Here is a 21,085-nt window from a genome sequence, read left to right on the forward strand (position 1 = left end):
CGAGGCCGCACACAGTGAGGGGTGGTAAGGGTCCGCCGAATTTAAGGGTCAGGCTCTGGAGGTTGCACTGAAAATCCAGGCCCTGGAGGTTGCACTGAAAATCCAGGCCCTGGAGGTTGCACTGAAAATCCAGGCCCTGGAGGTTGCACTGAAAATCCAGGCCCTGGAGGTTGCACTGAAAATCCAGGCCCTGGAGGTTGCACTGAAAATCCAGGCCAAGGATAAGTGCAGCGCAGAGGTTAGGGAGGACGTAGAGGCGAAAACCGTGGAACTCTACGCCTTGGACTGTGAGCGTGACCGTGCAGTACCCCCGGATCGCTACGCGATGGGATCCGGAGGCCAGGGAGATACTTTGATTGGTAGGATGTACTTTAAGGGAGCAGCGCCTTACCGTATTTGAATGTACAAAGCTCTCGGTGCTCCCGGAGTCCAGTAGGCAGGAGGTCACGTGGCCGTTGACTTTCACGCTGGTGGATGCGTTGGTCAGAGTGTGTGGTCTGGACTGGTCGATTACCATGGATGCGAGTCATGGTTGATCGTCGGGTAATGAGACGGCCGCTGCATCCTGAAACGCCGTTTGTCTCCATGTGCTGCGGGGTGAACAAGATGGCGGCGCCCGGAGGTCCTGGGGGGGTCACAAAATGGCGGCGCCCATGGAACGCACGTTGCGGGGGTGGAGCAAGATGGCGGCGGCCGTGAAACGCACGTGTTGTGCGGGGGAGAAGATGACGCCCATTACTCGCACATGGCCGGGGGAGGATAGCGGCGCCCATTGTCCGTGACCGGGGGGGGCACCGCTGCCGCTGAGCGGGCCTGGCACACCGCTGCGTAGTGGCCCTTCTTCTCGCAGATCTTACAAAGGGCAGTGCGGACCGGGCAGCGTTGGCGGGGGTGTCTTTGTTGGCTGCAAAAATAGCATCAGGGCCCCCCAGAGATCACTGGCTGTCGCGTAGCGCAGGCGTATTGGGTGGGTAGCGCCCCCGCTGGGGCGGCTGCCTGTGGGGCCCATGAAGCGTAGGAGGAGTGGGCCGCGCGTTTGGGGGCGTAGGACTGTACATTGCGTAGGGCGATCGTCATGGAAAGCGCTAGTGTTTTATTCTCTGCGAGGTCGCACGTGGCCCCTTCTAGGAGCCGCTGCCTGATAACAGCGGACCCAATCCCAGTTACAAAAGCGTCCCTCAGAAGGAGATCTGAGTGCTCCTTAGCTGTAACGTCCTGGCAGTCACAGTCCCGAACTAGTGGGATCAGGGCCCTCCAGAAGTCCTCGATTGACTCACCAGGTAGTTGAGTACGCGTTGCGAGCGCGTGTCTGTCGAAGAGCGTGTTTGTCTTCTGCTCATAATTTTCTTTGAGTCGAGTCATAGCATCAGCGTAATTGGGCGCATCCTGGATCAGCGGGAAGATTTTAGAGCTGAGTCTGGAGTACAAGATTTGAATCTTCTGAGCCTCTGGAACAGGGGTCGGCGCCGCGTTGATATACGCTTCAAAACAAGCTAGCCAGTGCTGGAAGTCCTTTCTGGCGTCGCTTGCGTGTGGATCCAGCTGCAGTCGATCTGGTTTAATCCGGAGGTCCATCTTCTGAATCAGATACTAATAAATTGAGGCACGATCAATTTGGCTGGAGACGAAGTTGAATTCAAACTGAGGCTTTATTAGTATCTGATGTGTGGCCTCCTACAGCAGCTGACGAAATGGCTGCGAGCTGAAGGCCACGCATATTTATAACCCGGCTCCTGGGTGGAGCTAGCATGCAGGGGCCCAGGTGAACCTGTAGTGCAGGTTCTACCGTACAACCCTTAATATAGGAACACAGTGGTTTATCACAGGGAATTTAAGGATTGGGACATCTTCTATATAGATACAGATTTGATGCCCAGAACTAACAGTAAGAATAAAATAATTATTCAAGGAAAGAAAGGAAACAAAGCAGCAAACATTTTCTCTCAAAATGATTTCACAATTTGTAGCTTATTTGAAAGTCATACTTTAAGGTATCATAAACCTTATAGTTTATAACTTGTCTGAGAACAATATTCACAATTCTGGCTTAGCGGTAATCAAACGGGAAAACATCGATGAACCTGATTGTAAAGCTATAGGCCAACAAATAGATAAAGCCGTAAGAAAATCATACATTGATACAGCACAGAAAGAGGCTATTCGACCCATTATATTCATGCTGGTTCTATAGTATAGTTAGTCAATTGCACATTCCACCTCCCCTCCCCGTTCTTTCCCCATGGCTTAAAAATGAAATGAAAATGAAATGAAATGAAAATCGCTCATCGTCACAAGTAGGCTTCAAATGAAGTTACTGTGAAAAGCCCCTAGTTGCCACATTCCGGCGCCTGTTCGGGGAGCTGGTACGGGAATTGAACCATGCTGCTGGCCTGCCTTGGTCTGCTTTAAAAGCCAGCGATTTAGCCCAGTGTGTGGAACCAGCCCCTGTTTATTCAACTTTCTTCAGAAAATTACTGATTTCACCATCCTTTCAGGCAGTGCAACCCAGGTCACAAAGCACTTAGTGCATGAACCAATGTTTCCTTAATGTTTCCTTATGTTGTCTCTGATACTTTTGTGAAACACCTGAAACCTCTGCCACGGGAAACCATTTCTCCTTATGCACTTTGTCAAACCCATTCGTGATTGTCTAAAGAAAGCAACCCCAATTTCTACAGTCTCTCTGTAAAACAGAATCCCTGCTGCCATATAGTAAATCTCTTCGCCACCCCCTCTAGAGTCTTGACATCCTTTCTAATGTGTGGTACCCAGTATTAACCACAATACTTAAGCTGAAATGTAACCAATGCTTTAGGAAAGGTAAGTAAAACTCCTTTTATTCTATGGGTGAGATTCTCTGGCCTCCCCGTGACCTGATTCTCGGTGGCGGGAGGCGGCCTTCTGTTAACCGGCAACGGGGGGATATTCTGGTCCCGTTGCTGTCAGCGGGAATTCCCATTGAATCCACCCCACGCTGCCGGGAAACCATTAATGAGCCTCACGCTTTTCCAACGGCCCTTTTACATGTCACCTTCAAAGATTTCAGCACTTTTTCCTTCCTCATTGTGCTACAAACAAACTGATTAAGGAAGTTTAGTCTGTTCACATTTCAAGTATTCTTCTCCCGTTTTGCTCTTTACAATGATGGGAGTGTCTCCTTCCCCTTTGTCTCTTCTTGTCTCGTAACCAGGAATATTGGGCGCGATTCTCCGATCTGGTGACTAAGTGCCGACGCCGGAGTGAAAACCGGAGTGTTATACTCCGGCGTCGGAGGCCGTTCCCAGACCCCGATTCACACTCCCCCGGGGGGGGGGGGCCAGGCCTTGGCGCCGCGTAAAAGCGGTGCCGCGTAAATGACAGGGCCGGCGCCGCGTAAATGATGTCAACCGCGCATCATGCACGGTTGACGTCCTCCCCGCGGCCGCCCCGCAAAATGATGGCGGATCGATCTTGCGGGGCAGTGGAGGAAAGGAGGTCGTCCTTCAGAGAGGCCGGCGCGCCGATCGGTGGGCACCGATCGCAGGCCAGACCCCTTTTGAGCACCCCCCCCAGTGCAGGAACCACCCTCGCCCCCCCCCCCACAGGCCGCCCCCACCAGCGTTCCCGCGGTGTTCATGCCGGCAGCGACCAGGTGTGGATGGCGCTGGCGTGAAGCCGTCGTTTTGGGCAGGCCGCTTGGCCCATCCGGGCCAGAGAATATCGGGAGAGCGGAGAATCGCCATTGTGGGGGTCCCGGGCGATTCTCTGGCCTGCGCCGCGCAGACCTTGACGGGGCCGTTCTCGCTGTTGGGGTGAATCGTGGGAGGGCGTCGGACCGGCGTCGCAGGTAAAAATGGCGCTCCAGGCGATTCTCTGAAACGGCGCGGGAGCAGAGAATCGCGCCCATTGTTCCCAATCATCTTCTTCTTTGAGCCATGACTCTCTTAGTGTAACTATAGCATAGTCTCATTTGGTGACTTGTATCTGAGGCTCCCTAATCTTATTTATCATGCTCTAGTGTTATTTGTCCCTCTCAGACCTCTGCAAGCCTCACTTCTCTTTTCATTCTGGTGTTGTAGCTCCCTCCTAAATTAGATTAAAATGCAGGCCAAGATAAAGCCATTTGGTCCCACAGGCTCATCTTGCTCTGTATTAATTTGGTCAAGTGATGTGGGCATCACTGGCCAGAAGAGCATTTGGTGCCCATCCCAAATTGACCTTTGAGGTCAGTTAAGAGTCAAACACGATGCTGTGGGTCTGGAGTAACATGTAGGCCAGACGAGGGAAGGATGGCAGATTTCCCTCACTAATGGACATTGGTGAATTAGATGAGTTTTTATGACAATTGACAATCATTCTCACAGTTACCATTAAGGAAACTAACTGTTATGTTCCATATTTTGTATTGATTAAATTCCACCATCTGCCATGGTGGGATTTGAACCCATATCACCAGAACATTAGCCTGGAGTTCTGGATTACTAGCCCAATGACGTCACTCCGTCACAGCTTCCTCCTAAGCCAACATTTCTCCTCTTGTCCATATAACATAGTTTGTCCTCCGCCCATGGGTGGTCCTATGGGAGAATGTGTCTTTTGTCGGTTAAGATGTTTCCACTTTCGGGGAGCCAAAAAGCTATGGGCCATAATTCTAAGATAGTCACCAATAACAGCACCCTTGTATCTACACCACACTGACAGCAGCAGTTCAAGAAGGCAGCTCATCACCTCCTTCTCAAGGGCAATTAGGGATGGGCAATAAATGCTGGTTTAGCCAGCGACACCAAAACGCTGGGAGAGAATTTTTTTTAAATCACATTGAATTTCAGAAGAAACCTATTTACTCAGGGATGGTCAGGCATGTGAAACTCACTACCACAGTGCAATTGCATGGATGTATTGAAGGGAAACTGAATAATAGAGTTAGAATAATTGCATTAACGTGGAGCACAGACTCCTCACGGACTGGTTGTTCTTGAGCTGTTCAGTCTGTACTTCTGCGTAATTACAAAACAAACCTACCCCATTATCAGCTGGTAACTTTATGTAAGAGAATCTTGATTTTCATGGATAAATTGGCCTTCTTCTTGTGCATTTTCTTCCCTGTAGAGGGTGAAATGGAAGAATAATCATTCTCATAACTCATATTCTCATGTTCTGAAGAACACGTGAGTTTCAATTTGTAAATGACAAATGCACTTAAACTGATTTAAGTTTCTTTTTAAATTGGATTCAGAAACATTACCGTGCAATTTAGTATAACTGCATCCTCAAGTGTCAGTGAGCTATTCTATGAGGCTGGGACTTTCCAGTCCGGGGAACTGCAAGCTTCCCTGTGGCAGAGGTGACTCAGCATTGGCCACTGGTGGGATCTTCCAGTCACACCAAAGTCAATGGCAATTTGCACGGCTTACCCTTCCCTCCGCGGGAGTGTGCTGCCGGCGGCAAAGGTGAATCGCAACGACTGGAGAATTTTGACCAGTGGCTACACATCAGAAGTACTTCTTTTCTCTCTTTTAAAAAAAATTATAAATTGAGAGTGCCCAATTCATTTTTTCCAATTTTGGGCCAATTTTAGCGTGGCCAATCCACCTCGCCTGCACATCTTTGGGATGTGGGGACGAAACCCACGCAAACACGGGGAGAATGCGCAAACTCCACACTGACAGTGACCCAGAACCGGGATCGAACCTGGGACCTCGGTGCCGTGAGGCAGCAGTGCTAACCACGGCACTACCGTGCTGCCCCCAGAAGTACTTTATTGGTTGCAAACTACTTTGAGATGCCCTGAGGTGGTGTAAGATGCTATATAAATACAGGTCTTTCTTTCTTATAGTGGGTGCATGCTATTCGCAGGATCCCACAATGAGGGTTTCATAGAGTCCAGTATATTGCTGGTTGTCCAATATTGTCTCATTTTCTGCAGCAACTCCGCCTCATGACTGATGAGGATTAATGTTTCAAGGAATGACCATCCACAGATTGAACAGTGGATGCTGGAATCATCAAATGGGAAAAATTGATTTTTCAGGGTGGGCATTTACATTCACCGATGCAATAGGCCTCTTGGGCAGCATGGTGACACAGTGGTTAGCACTGCTGCCTCAGAGAACCAAGTGCAATTCAGGCCTTGGATGACTGTGGAGTTTACATGTTCTCCCCGAGTCTGCATGGCTTTCCTCCGGGTGTGCCGGTTTCTTCCCACAGTCCAAAGATATGCAGGTTAGGTGGGTTGGCCATGGTCAATGTGCAGGGTTCCAGGGACAGGGCAACAGGGGAATGGGCCTAGGATGGGTGCTCCTTTGCAGGGGCAGTGCAGACTCAATGGGCCAAATCACCTCCTTCTACACTGTAGTGAGTCTGAAAAGTAGATCCTCGGCAGACGATTGTTTTTGGTCAGTTTTCCTCTTCCTGTTTATAGATGCCTACGTGACACAGCTTCCGAGTCACTCTTCAGAAGTTATTATATCTTTCTTGTTCTTTGCCTGAAAATCAACTGCTGGGAAACTGAATCACCCTCAATCTAAGTTGTTTGTGGTGACTATAACTGGATAAGATCTAGACGCTGAAACGCTCATAGAAGCTGATTTATAAATCAGAGCCTCTCTGACCATGAAGGCATGGCGTCGGTGTCCAGCTGGTCTGGTATGAATGTCTGTTGATTCAGGGGATAGATGGTACAAAGGGCAACTTGGGATCAAATACTACGAAGGTGGGGTTTTGGCATCGTGCCATCCCTGAAGTACTAATGTGGACAGAGGGAGGAATGGCATCTACTTGGCCATAAAATGGTACCTTTGTCCCTTTGGCAAGGTACTGGGCAGGGCAGATTAAATTAGGATACAATGATTTCAGCATTAATTATGGGACCGCGAAATGAGATTCCGAGGCCCTACGCTCCCCATACCAAATTCTGCCTCAATTGCAGGATGATACAGCCAGGCTGCTCAGATGGGCGGAACAGCGGCAAATTGAATTTAACCCTGAAAAGTGAGAGGTGATGCATTTTGGGAGGACGAACAATGCAAGAGACACACAATGGACCCTCGGAAGTACAGAGGACCAGACGGATCTAGGGTACATGTCCAAAGATCCCTGAAGGCAGAAGGACAGGTAGCGAAGGTGGTTAAGAAGGAAAATGGGATACTTGCCTTTATCAGCCGAGGCACAGAGTATAAGAGCAGGGAAGTTATGATGGATCTGTGTAAAACGCTCCTTAGGCCACAGCTAGAGTACTGTGGGCAGTTCTGGTTGCTACACTATAGGAAGGATGTGATGGCACTGGAGATGGTGCAGAGGAGATTCACCAGGATGTTGACTGCGCTGTTGACTTCACAGCTGTGAAGAGAGGCTGGGTAGGCTGGGGTTATTTTCCTGAGAGCAGAGAATGCGGAGGAGGGACCTGATTGAGGTGTATAAAATTATTACGGACATAGATAGGAGTGAACTTATTACGACAACCATTCACCACTGTATTACATTGCATTACATTGTACTATGTTGATGCCCTTGTGGGCTCCACATATGGACCATTGTATTACATTACATTGCATTGTATCATGTTGGTACCCTTGTGGGCTCCGCCCCCTCGGGGGAGGTATATAGATCTGCTGCCCTGCAGGCGGCTTCAGTACAGAGCAGCCACAGGCAGGCACAGTTCTAGCTGATTAAAACCACTGTTCCCTTCAACTCTCCGTCTCGTGTGAATTCATGGTCGCATCAATTTATCAGATACAACATCGCGATCGAAGCAGCCCTCAAACCTGATCGACTGGAACTCGACCCACAGGCCGCTGAAGCAAAAGGGATTTTTTTTGCACTGGCTCGGCTGTTTTGAGGCGTACCTCGCCACCTCCTCCTCGCCCTCCATCGCCGAGGAACAGAAACTGAGCCTCCTCCACGCCCGGGTGAGCCATAGAATCTCCATGCAGATCGAGGAAGCAACCACGTACGCAGACGCGGTCGCGATCCTGAAAAGGCAATGTGTGAGGCCGGTGAACCAAGTGTTCGCACGGCATCTCCTCACCACTCGCCGCCAACGCCCCGGGGAATCGCTGGAGGAATACCTACGCGACCTGAAAGTACGCGCGTGAAAATGCAGCTACCAGCACGTCACGGCCTCACAGCACATGGAACTCGCCGTCTGGGATGCCTCTTTGGCTGGAGTCCGGTCCAACTACGTCAGACAGCGCCTGCTCAAAAAGGGCACCCTCGACCTAGACGAGACGGTAAAACTATCCACCTCCTTAGAAGTAGCTTTGCAGAGCCTCAACGCTTTCCCTCTGACCACGCAACCCCCTCGTGGACACCTGACCAGGGGGTGCCCCAGGCCTGTGCCGCACGGCTGCCCGCCCAACCCGGGGGGGCTGCCCTGCTATTTCAGCGGCCAGCACCAGCACCCCAGGCTGCATTGTCCGGCTCGGAACGCGACCTGTATCGACTGCGGCAAGAAAGGACACTATGCCAAAGTTTGCCTGGCCAGGTCCAAAATCTCTCAATCACAGGCCCGACTTTCAGACTCACAAGCCCGCAGACCCCGCAGCATGGCTGCGTGCCTGCCGGCGCCGCCCCCTCCGGACGCGGCATCTGCCTCGTGCTGTCCGTGGGGGCAGCCATCTTTGACTCTACCCAACATGTGCGACTCACGGGATCCGCCATCTTGGCCGCCATCTCCCACACGGCCCGCCATGTGCGACTTATGGGGGCCCCCATCTTCATCGCCGCCCGATGGGGGCAGCCATCTTGGGACTACCCCACCACCTCCGACCACGCCGGCTATCCGCAACTTGGCGCGGTCACCCTCGACCAGTCACGCCCGAAGCACCTCAGGAACTCGATGATGACCGTCCAGGTCAATGGGCACGAAATGTCCCGCCTGTGTGACTCCGGGAGCACGGAGAGCTTCGTACACCCAGACACGGTAAGGCGCTGTTCTCTCCAAATTTCCCCCGCATCCCAAACAATCTCCCTCGCTTCCGGATCGCATTCAGTGCAGGTCCGGGGGTACTGTGTCGCGAACTTCGCGATACAAGCGCCGAGTACGCCAATTTTAAACTATGTGTCCTCCCCGACCTCTGCACTCCTCTCCTGTTGGGACTGGACTTCCAGTGCAACCTCAGGAGCCTGACCCTGAAGTTTGGCGGGCCCCTACCCCCTCTCACCGTATGTAGCCTCGCGATCCTAAAGGTCGACCTGCCCCCACTCTTCGCGAACATCACCGCCGACTGTAAACCCGTCGCCACCAGGAGCAGGCGGTACAATATCCAGGACTGGACTTTTATCAAGTCCGAGGTCCAGTGGCTCTTGAGGGAGGGGATCATCGAGGCCAGTAATAGCCCCTGGAGAGCCCAGATGGTGGTCGTCAGGACCGGGGAAAAGAACCGGATGGTTGTAGACTACAGCCAAACCATAAACACCGGTACACGCACCTCGATGCGTACCCCCTTCCCCGGATAGTGGACATGGTGAATCAGATTGCACACTACCGGGTGTTCTCCACGGTAGATCTGAAATCCGCATACCACCAGCTCCCAATCCACCCGGAAGATCGCCACTTCACGGCCTTTGAGGCAGACGGTCGCCTCTTCCACTTCCTCCGGGTCCCCTTCGGCGTCACCAACAGGGTCTCGGTCTTCCAAAGAACGATGGACCGAACGGTGGACCAGTATGGGCTGCGGGCCACATTTCCGTACTTGGACAACGTCACAATCTGCATCCATGATCAGCAGGACCACGACGCCAACCTTCAGAAGTTACTCCAAACTGCCCAAGCCCTCAACTTCACTTATAACAAGGAGAAATGCGTTTTCCGCAAAACCCGACTGGCCATCCTCGGCTATGTCGTGGAAAACAGAGTCCTAGGGCCCGACCCCGACCATATGCGCCCCCTCCTGCAACTCCCCCTCCCCCACTGCCCCAAGGCCCTGGAAAGATGCCTCGGGTTATTTTCATATTATGCCCAGTGGGTCCCCAACAATGCGGACAAAGCTCGCCCCACTGATCAAAGCCACCATCTTCCCACTAACGACTGAGGCCCGCCTGGCCTTCAGCCGCATCAAGGCAGATATTGCCAAAGCCGCGAATCGCGCGGTGGACGAGTCCATTCCCTTCCAGTGGAGAGCGACGCGTCAAAGGTCGCCCTCGCCGCTACCCTTAATCAGGCAGGTAGGCCCATAGCCTTTTTCTCCCGTACCCTCAACGCCTCAGAGATTTGACACTCCTCAGTCGAAAAAGAAGCTCAAGCCATTGTGGAAGCTGTGCGGCACTGGAGGCACTGCCTCGCTGGTAGGAGGTTCACCCTCGTCACCGACCAACGGTCGGTAGCCTTCATGTTCGACAATACACAGCGGGGCAAGATCAAGAATGATAAAATCTTGAGATGGAGGATCGAACTCTTCACCTATAATTACGATATCGTATATCGTCCTGGGAAGCTCAACGAGCCCCAAGATGCCCTGTCCCGCGCACATGCGCCAGCGAGCAAGATGACCTACTCCGGGCCATCCACAACGACCTCTGCCACCCAGGGCAGCATGGTAGCATTGTGGATAGCACAATTGCTTCACAGCTCCAGGGTCCCAGGTTCGATTCCGGCTTGGGTCACAGTCTGTGTGGAGTCTGCACATCCTCCCCGTGTGTGCGTGGGTTTCCTCCGGGTGCTCCGATTTCCTCCCACAGTCCAAAGATGTGCAGGTTAGGTGGATTGGCCACGCTAAATTGCCCGTAGTGTCCAAGGTTGCCCTTAGTGTTGGGTGGAGTAGCTGGGTTATGGGGATGGGGTGGAGGTGTTGACCTTGGGTGGGGTGCTCTTTCCAAGAGCTGGTGCAGACTCGATGGGCCGAATGGCCTCCTTCTGCACTGTAAATTCTATGAAACCCGGGGGTCACCCGGCTCATCCACTACATCAAGGCCTGCCCTACTTCACCGAGGAGGTCAGGGCCATGACCAGGGACTGCCAAGTCTGCGCGGAGTGTAAGATGCACTTCTTTCAACCAGACAAGGCCCACCTGGTGAAGGCATCCCGGCCCTTTGAGCGCCTCAGCATCGACTTCAAAGGGCCCCTCCCCTCCACTGACCGCAACGCGTATTTTCTCAACGTTGTTGACGAGTACTCCCGCTTCCCCTTTGCAATCCCATGCCCCGACATGACCGCGGCCACTGTCATCAAGGCCCTACAAAGCCTCTTCACCTTGTTCGGTTTCCCCACTTACGTCCACAGTGACCGGGGCTCCTCGTTTATAAGCGGCGAACTGCATCAGTACCTGCTCGGTAAGGGCATTGCCTCAAGCAGGACTACCAGTTACAACCCCCGGGGAAACGGACAGGTGGAGAGGGAGAACGCGACGGTATGGAAGGCCGTCCTCCTGGCCCTATGGTCTAGGAGTCTCTCAGTTTCCCGCAGGAGGTCCTAACCAACGCGCTCCTCTCCATTAGGTCACTCCTTTGTACAGCCACGAACTATTAGTTTTCCCACGGAAATCCACCTCCGGGGTCTCGCTTCCATCCTGGCTGATGACACCGGGGCCTGTACTTCTCCGAAAACACGTGAGGAGCCATAAGTCTGACCCCCTGGTCGAGAAGGTCCAGTAGGTCTACGTGGCGCACCACGACGGCCAACAAGATACAGTCTCCCTCCGGGACCTTGCACCCGCAGGTTCCCTACGACCATCACATACCCCCCCACCCTACACCGAACAGCGCCCCCGCCTCTGCATGGACTACACCCCCCTTCCTACACCCTCTTCCCCCATCACCGACCTACAGGGATGAAGCTCCAGAAGACACGCTCCCGGAGTCAACACCCGTGCCCGCAGCGACAAGTTCAACACCCGTGCCCTCAGCGAAACCAGCGCTCAGGCAATCGCGGTGAACGATCAAGGTGCCGGACAGACTCAACCTGTGAGCCACTTCACCCCTGCTGGACTTCAATTTTTTAACAGGGGGTGAATGTGGTGAATGTATTACGACAACCATTCACCACTGTATTACATTGCATTACATTGTACTATGTTGATGCCCTTGTGGGCTCCACCTATGGACCATTGTATTACATTACATTGCATTGTATCATGTTGGTGCCCTTGTGGGCTCCGCCCCCTCGGGGGAGGTATATAGATCTGCTGCCCTGCAGACGGCTCTCAGTGCAGAGCAGTCACAGGCAGGCACAGTTCTGGCTGATTAAAACCACTGTTCACTTCATTGAAGTCCAGCAGGGGTGAAGTGGCTCACAGGTTGAGTCTGTCCGGCACCTTGATCGTTCACCGCGATTGCCTGAGCGCTGGTTTCGCTGTGGGCACGGGTGTTGAACTCTCTGTCTCGTGTGAATTGATGGTCGCATCAATAGGGCAGCTAGGAAGAAAGCTTCCTCATAGTGAAGGGGTCAGTAATCAGGGGGCGTAGATTTAAGCTGCGGGAGATTTAGAGGGAATTTGAGGGAAAGATTTTTCACCCAGATTGTGGTGGAAATCTGGAACTCACTGGCAGAAAGGGTGGTAAAGGCAGGGACACTCACAACATTTGAGAATTTAGATGAGCACTTTGAAACACCATAGCATAGAAGGCCAAGTACTGAGAAATGGGATTAGAATAAATGGCCTACACAGACACGATGGGCTGTAAAACTCTGTGACCTCCTTTCAACTCTGGAACAATACCTAGATTCTGCTATTTTGCTTTCAGACAAGGATAACATTTATTCTGCTATTTAACACCTAATCTGGACCAAAGCTTAAGGGCAAGATCTGGCTAAATTGGATCACAGTCCCGTGACGGGCACGTTTAGCTGGGCGTATCCCATCGCTCTTAGAGAAACACCATGCTATCTATCGGGACTCTGTCGCACATAGCCCCATTTCCACATAGCCCCATTTCCTGCACCGAGGGGCTCCGCTTGCCGGACCTCCTCAGTGCAGGAAGAGATCAGGACGATGTGTTTAAATGGCATCCCACCCTCTCGACCCCTTAACACAATCCCTGAACACCCTACCCCCTACTCACCTATAAGGGTGTCCTCGGGCCTCCCCGGGCCCCAGACATACACAGGTCCAATCCCCACCACAGGAAAAATGCCAGCCTGGCACCCCGCCTGCCAGGTGGCAGTGCCAGGGTGCCAGACTGCCAAAGGGCAACTATCTAGAGCCCTCCGATCCCCTGCGAGGCCCCCCCCTCCCCTCTCCACCAAGTCCCCATTTGTGGGGACCAGCACTGAACAGCGCTTGCTCGAGGTCTCCGAGGCGAAGGGGTTAGATCCCGGGCCTCAGTAGATTCGGCGAGTGCATATTTGAATGAGATTGGTGGTCTCGCTCTAAAATACAGATTTGCCAGATAGCGATCCCATCCACAATGGGTGGGGTTCAGATCGCGAATTCTCGCAAGATCATGTTAGATCTCACAAGGCGTGGCGAACCAGGTAGATCCCGGAAGGGGGATCTCCCTGTATCTACCAGCCGCGGTAGACTGCGCCCTTAGTTTTTAATCCTATAATTGCCACTCTCATTGACTTGTGTCAATAACATCTTTTGTCATTTAATCTCTCCTGCCTCAAACCTATATTTCATCTTCTATTTTTCCCACCTGCCCCTATTTACTAATGAAACCCTCCTTAATGCTTTTGTTTCCTCCGGACTTGAAACAAAAGATTAACATGGTAAAATATTTAGAATGGTACATCACATTAATCATCAGTGCTATGACAGCACGATGGCGCATGCTGCCTACGGCGCCGAGGACCCTGGTTCACTCCCGGCCCCGGGTCACTGTCCGTGTGGAGTTTGCACATTCTCCCCGTGTCTGCGTGGGTCCCACCCCCACAATACAAAAGATGTGCAGTGTGGTGAATTCACCACGCTAAATTGCCCTTGAATTGGAAAGAAAAGATTTGGATACTCTAAATTTATTTAACAAAAAATAATCATCAGTGCTGTTGACAGAAATATAAAAGAAACAACATTACAAAGGTTAGAGAATCAAGTTGCATGGACAGACAAGCGTTGATACAGCAGATAGTCAAGAATTTGATGATGGTAACTGGTCCGTATTAAAGTTTCTTCCTTACAGAACAACTATAAGTTGTGAAAACAACTAGAGGAAATCTATGAGAAAGCACGGTATTACGACCCCGGACTAGATCCCAAGAGTGGTTAGCACAATTGCTTCATAGCTCCAGGGTCCCAGGTTCGATTCCCAGCTTGGGTCACTGTCTGTGCGGAGTCTGCATGTTCTCCCCGTGTGTGCGTGGGTTTCCTCCGGGTGCTCCGGTTTCCTCCCACAGTCCAAAGATGTGCAGGTTAGGCACATTGGCCATGATAAATTGCCCTTAGTGTCCAAAATTGCCCTTAGTGTTGGGTGGAGTTACTGGGTTATGGGGATAGGGTGGAGGTGTGGGCTTGGGTAGGGTGCTCTTTCCAAGAGCTGGTGCAGACTCGATGGGCCGAATGGCCTCCTTCTGCACTGTAAATTCTATGAGTACCAAACCCTCAATATTTTAGTTTATTTTAAGACAGTACGGAAAGAATGATTTGCTCCTGGAGTGATTGCATGAAAAAAATATTGGGCAGGATTCTCCATTTCAGAGACTTATGGTGCGATTCTCTGGAAAGATTTCTAAGTGTGGTAGCGAGTGGGAACTTCCGCGAGCTTCCTGGCGTTTGCGCAGCAAGGCCGGAAAAACGACCCACGTCGGGCAGCACGAGTGAGTGAACACCAACGTGCCCTCCCCCTCGCCGCCGAGACCTTTCCACCCCCATATGTGCATCCACCCCCCAACTCTCCATTCGACCCAAACCCTCCCTCCACACCCCCTCTCCCTTCAACCCCCCCCCAAACCCTTCCTTCACACGCCCCTCCCACCATTGTCAACCACAGCATATGGCTAACGATGCTCTCTGTGTGTCTTTTCAGGAAAAAGTCTCCCGCAACCGTCGGGAGAGGGCCCAGACTGCCGGTGGGGTGGTGGACATAAGAATCCTCACCTCCTTCGAGGAATGTGCCCTGGAGGTGACTGGGGTGGCCGAGGACAGAGTGGTCACCAACTCGGAGGCTGGCGGATGCCGCAGAGATGAGGAACCACCGGGTGCCATTGGGAAGACCTGTCAAGGGGGAGTTGCTTTACTGACTGACCCATCCATCACAATGACCACTTGTCCATTCTCCTGCAGGTCCTCCATCCGATGGCGCCGCCCCATCCCAGGTGGTCCCCTCTCCAGCCTCCCAGGAGAACAACTCGGAGGAGATCGCCGAGGAAGACACGATTGAGGCATCACATCTGTCGCCCCCACCCTCCACCAGCGCAGACACATGCACCTTGGTGGGAAATGTTAGCGGTCAAGCTTCTGGGGCACAATCTGGTGAGCACCACACAGCTGCTGATGCACATCAGGTGGAGGCAGGAACCTCCAGGTGAGGCAGCAGTCAGAGGTCTTCTGGATCCCAGGGCACAGCTGGATCCCAGCCAGATGCTGAGCCTATGGAAGAGGTAATCCCAGAGCTGATGGAGATGATAGGGGGCAGTCAAAGGGAGATGTCAGCGACACTCCAGCAGACCCATGGCCAATTGGAGGAGGCTACAGGCACTGGAGATGTCGCTGGCAATGAGTGGACCGAGACCAACACCACTAGGGTGGCCCGCAGTGGAGAGCCTAGTGCACGGCATTGGGCAGCATTACTGAAGGTCTCCAAGGCGTTGCACAGTCGGTGACGGCCATAGCTGTGGGTCTCAACAGAATGTCGCCTCGCTGTGGTTCTGCGGAGCATGTCTCGTTCTCAGATGGGTTTGGCTAAGGCACTGCGTTGTCCCAGTTGCAGATGGTCACTGCCGAAGCACTGCAGAGCATGTCCCAATCACAGTCCGGGGGAGCATATGGGCCTCGTTGTACTAGATCTCTGTTTCGGTCTCCGGCCTTCGTACTGGCATCATTAGCCAGTCCTCAGCATGTATCCCTTATCTCCCAAGAGCCAGCCGCCCATCCTGGGGTGGTCCTCGAAGAGGCCGGGGATGATCGACTGCCCCAGGATATAGCTGTCGTGGATGCTCCCCGGGAAGTGGCACACACCTGCATGAACTTCATCTGATGGTCGGACACAAAGCTGTATGCCGAGAGAGTGAAACTCCTTTCTGTTAACTTAGGGCACTCCTAGATGGCTCGGTGAATGCAGGGCCACATGCATGCCATCTATTACCCCCTGGATCTGGGGCATCCCAGCGATGGCAGAGAAACCTGCTGCCCGGGCATCTTGCTGGGCTTGGTCCATGTCAAAGTTGTACCAGATCTCTGCTTTGGTCTCCGGCCTCCGTACTGACATCATTAGCCAGTCCTCAGCATGTATCCCTTATCATCCAAGAGCCAGCCGCCCATCCTGGGGTGGTCCTCGAAGAGGCCGGGGATGATCGACTGCCCCAGGATATAGCTGCCGTGGATGCTCCCCGGGAATGTCGTTTTCCGAATGGGCAAACAGTGCATCCGTGACCTGTCGGATGCACTTGTGGTCTGTGGTCTGCGAGATATCATACAGGTCATCACTGGAGCCCTGGCATAATGGTTCATGGCTGTGGTGACCTTGATTGGCCACCGGGCGCGGGTGTCCTTCTCCTCCATGTGGTGCCAAGTCTGTGAGGACATGGAATAAGTGCCGCACTATCTCCTTACTGTGGCACGCACTGTCTGTCATCTGTTCAAATGGCCAGCGACACCTGGGCCGTCACAGGTCCCCCTCTGGATCACCCCCTGGCCTGACAGGCAGCCGGGTCCTCAAGGTGTGGGCCGGGATCCGGCAAACGGTCCATCGCTTCAAGCATCTGAGAACGTTGCTGCTGCCGCCGTCTCCGGCCTGGCCTAGCAGCAGCACCACTAGGGCATGTTCTGGGTCCAAAATCCCGGCCATTGCGTTCAATATCTGTAAAGCATTGGGACAGGGTATTAGACTGACAAACAGCGGCGGCTCCGACCCCGGGACCCTCAATTCCCACACTAATTCCTCCCATCCCGCCGGAACACCCTGGCTAGGCACACCTGGTCTCAGCGGGCCCCCTCAACGTACCCCTGACACCCGCACATAACATTACCTGGATCGGGAGCTGGTCCCCTCCCCATGGCACTCATTCACCCTTCGGCCATGGACATGTCCCCAGAGCTTTGTTGTCCAGACAGATCTCGTGCTTCTGGAAAGGGCGGTCCCATCAATGTTGGAGATGCAGAAGCAGCGCTGGGGACTACAGGAGGGGATGTCAGTAACCATCAGGTTCCTGCAGGTGCAGTTGGAGGAGTCTAAAGCCTGAGGAGCAGGAGGCTGTGCAATCCATGTGACCAGGCCAACACTGCACTTGTGACGTCCATGATGGAGGCCTTGGGGGCAGAGATATCTGCCATGGGTCAGAATATCCAAGGCCTGGGGCACAGCGTGCGGGCAGTGGCTGAGTCACAGTACAGGGTGGCCATGTTACAGGCAGCCATGTACCTGTTCAACATGGGCATTGCAGCGTCACCCCAGAGCTTGGCCCAGTCACAACGGATCATGGCTGTGGGCGTCGAGGGCATTGGCCTGGTGCTGGCTGGCTGAGCTGGTCCCTGAGTGACGTGGCACAGTCGTCTCACCCGCACCCTCATCCCAAGGAGTATCCCAGGGGCCATTGGGCACCCCAATGGAGGAGGAGGTCATGGGATCCGTGCCAGTGCCTCCTGCAGGGGAGGTGCTGGAATACCTCAGCACCTCTGAATACCCCTCCCCCTCCCCACCTGTCCCTGGTGCAGCCGATGGACTGTGGGCAGAGCAACGTGGCACCACGCTACCTGTGACACTCGGAAGACTTGACCGTGTTGCTCCAGAGGAAGGAAGTCACGGGGGACCCATGTCACAGTGCGGGATATGCAGCAGGCCGCCACCACATCCAATGTACTGCCTGGGGGACCACCATATGGATCGTTAGGACACGCAAGATTAGACAGGTAGACACCAGTTAAGTTGGCACGGGTGAAGCACATAGGTTAGCACTAGGGGGCAGGGCACAATATTGCATATATCACCGTGTTCCAAACTGCTTTGGTGCTCTGCCTGAAGGATGTGATGGATGAGCCGGGCCGGGTACAAAGGGTGTACCGAGTTTGGGGGGAGGTGGAGGTGGACATGGGCCAGAGGCCCCAGGGCAATTGGAGGTTTACCCCGGGGTCGCCCTTGCAGGCAGCAGGGGCAGGGTTAGATATGCGGGGGCACCATGTGGTAGGGCCTACCCAATCACCGCACAACGCCCCAATACCCAACCCCACCCCAGACACGTCCCAACCCTCGCTACCACAGATTTCAATGGGACCGTGAGATGGAATGGCCAGCACGAGGGGGGGGGGGGGGTACAGGTGCGGTACGAGACGGTGGAGTCGACTGGACCTTTGGCCTGCTGGTGAACCTGGAGGCGATTAGATTGTATGGCCTCCTGTGGCTGCCCGGGCCCCATGCCCTGTCCATTAAGGCGCAGATAAACTTGTGCATGGAAGTCTGAGACAGGTCCTCACTCAGCGTCTGGATGGACCACGTGGCATAAAAGTTCACCTTGCCGGCCACCGGCAGCAGGTGTTCTCTCCCATGCCCCGCAGTTCGAGGTGCGCCATAATCTGGCAGATATGCCGTATGATCTCCCTGGTTAGCCAGAATCTTCGGCGGCACGCTTGGTTCATCAGGTTTTTGAACGATAGGCGCTGCCGGTATACACGATATATATTGGCCTCCATCCTCACTAGATGGTCTTGGTCCTCTGGGGCAGGGTCTGGTTCTGCTGGGCCCTCCCCGAGCAGCTCCTGCTCATGCAACCGCAATGCATCTGCGGGTGCCGTCGCAGCTGGGCAGAGACCAACCATTCCTGGTGGATACCGAACTTCATTTATCTTCAGGGGCGAAGAGCAGACATGTTAGCATGGTGAGTACTCCCGTGACCAGCCAGGTCCAATGGGTTACAGGATTGCTCTGGCTTGCACTGCAGCCTCTGACCCAGCATGTGTTCCCCACCCCATTCCGGCTGCTCCCCCTGACATTTGCCCTCTACACCGCACCGCTGTCCTTGTCGATATCTGGCATCGGGGGGCCTCTAACCTCGCCACCCATCCCTGCCGACAGGTGTACCAGCGTCGGAGCTACCTATGCCAATGGTATGCTCTGCGGCCCCTGTCCCGCGCCCTCATGCCTACTTGTCTGGGTGCAGGATGGATGGGGGCAGGGGTGTAGTGGGCAGGCAGGGCTTGGAGACAGCCGGTGGTCCTGCGGGGCGGGTAGCTGATGGTGTTACTGGGTGGAGGTCTGCCCTGTACCAAGCTGGGTGCCGACGGCCACTATGCATGCGTCCGTCAGTCGAGGCGAGCTCTGCAGCTCCCCTACTGTCCCTGCAGCGGGGCAATGCCTCGGATGGATGCACTGGGACATGCCAACACCTGGGGGCCATGGGCTGCTCTGGACCAAGCACATCTCGTGAATGGGTCGGCTGGTGTCTGTGGGCGGGGGGGGGGGGGGGGGGGGGCACCCATATGGCCGGCGATGCTCTGCGTATCTACGGGCCACAGTGGGCAGTCAGCTGAGTGCACAAACAGATGGCTGCCTTGCGGTCTGTGCCTGGACACACTGAACCCACGGCCCATCCCCTGGTCACCTCCCACTACACTCTCCGGCCATTGCAGATGGCCCCAGCCAGTGGCACAGCTGTTGTCCCACCGTTGCGTTTTTGAGGACATTACCCACCTCCCCCTTCTCCCTCAGCAGCCACGGTGCTGGTTTCCCGATTTTAAATACCACAAGTGAACCTCGCCGTCGCCACTTCTGCCTGGCGGGGGCAAAGCATTGCGGGAAGCCGGAGACTATCAGATTGGGCATATTAATGAGATGTTAATGAGTGCTCCTGTACATATTGCATGACCATGGCGGTGCGCAGTATGGACCGCCAACCTCGATTTTCCGCTGACACCGTATTCTCTGCCCGATCGGGATTTGTGATTCTGTCATGGGAGAATCCCACCCAGGGGCTTTGGCATTTCTAAAACAAAGCTTTATTATGAATGCAATATTAAACTTTTAACTTCACTCCCGAAAAGAACAGCTTACAATTACCCCTTAACACAACTATACAATTTCCCATTTAAACAACAAGAAAGATACAGCTCACAATACAGCTTAAAATTAGTCGGGCATAGGGTAATACTTGCATTATTAAACAGATTTGGCTGCAGTTGGAACCCCTTCGACTCTGCCTGAATATCTTCAAAAGGGGGTTTGAACGCGGTTGTTTCAGCCTCGACCTTGTCTTCAGACAAGAATGCGCTGCTTTTAAAATGTTATTACTCCTTTTTCCCTATCCTTCTGACAAAGAAAACTGCCTTTATCTGTGGTCTATAAAACAAAGGGTTCCCAGATCAGACTTCACTTCCAAAAGCCTTTCTCCAAAACCCTGTCTCTCTCTATGGCTTCTCAAAATGTCTCTCCCCATTCCATGGCTCCACACAGTAATGAACTCACCTCTCCTAGCTTAAAAAAACCCAAATTCTGTCTACAGGCTGCAAAGGCACATTAATTCCCCCAGAGCCTCCCCAGGTCAAACCACGGTCCTTTGGCCTAGACTGAAAAACACATTCCTTCGTCAATTTAATCTGCTGGCTGCTAAACTCACCCAGACTCTCTAGAACAGAATTTTTTTTAAACAAACACTTCTAAGGCGTTTAACCCTGAAATTGTCCCCTACATTTATAATCCAATTTTCCGAACATCTTCCTATCATCACAATAGTCCATAAAAGGGCAAATAAATATATATATGGTGTTGGGTTGGGGTGGGGAGTGCTCTCTGTGGTTTAGTTCACATGAACAATACTCCCATTACTGGGCCTCTGAAAGAGCCATTGTTCACAACACTCTCCCCACTTAAACTAAAATACCACACCGGAAAAGCAACAATCCTTCACTGTCTTTTAGTTCACAAAAGCCAATCCAATAGATAGACTTTTATCCCCCTTGAGCCCCCAATTGTTATGGGCGAGGCCTTTTCAGAACTCCAAAATGTATCATGGAGTTCAACCAACCTCTCCCTTTAATGGATTTGTTGCTTTTCCAAGCACACGGCTTTTTCCCTAGGTGTGGGATTA

At 53.2% G+C, this 21,085-nt stretch overlaps 1 protein-coding gene across 3 annotated transcripts in view; it reads right to left on the reverse strand.

Moving 5' to 3' along the window:
* Positions 1-21,085, reverse strand: part of kitlga (kit ligand a) — a 175,198-nt gene that overhangs the window by 14,187 nt on the left and 139,926 nt on the right. For all 3 annotated transcript variants that reach the window (XM_072484941.1, XM_072484939.1, XM_072484942.1), the window contains one exon: positions 5,002-5,082. In XM_072484941.1, the coding sequence (XP_072341042.1) occupies positions 5,022-5,082 (61 nt within the window). In that variant the 3' untranslated portion in view covers positions 5,002-5,021. The remainder of the gene's footprint in view (positions 1-5,001; positions 5,083-21,085) is intronic.

The sequence above is a fragment of the Scyliorhinus torazame genome, chromosome 19 (genome assembly GCF_047496885.1).
Source record: "Scyliorhinus torazame isolate Kashiwa2021f chromosome 19, sScyTor2.1, whole genome shotgun sequence".
NCBI classification, from domain to species: Eukaryota; Metazoa; Chordata; class Chondrichthyes; order Carcharhiniformes; family Scyliorhinidae; genus Scyliorhinus; species Scyliorhinus torazame.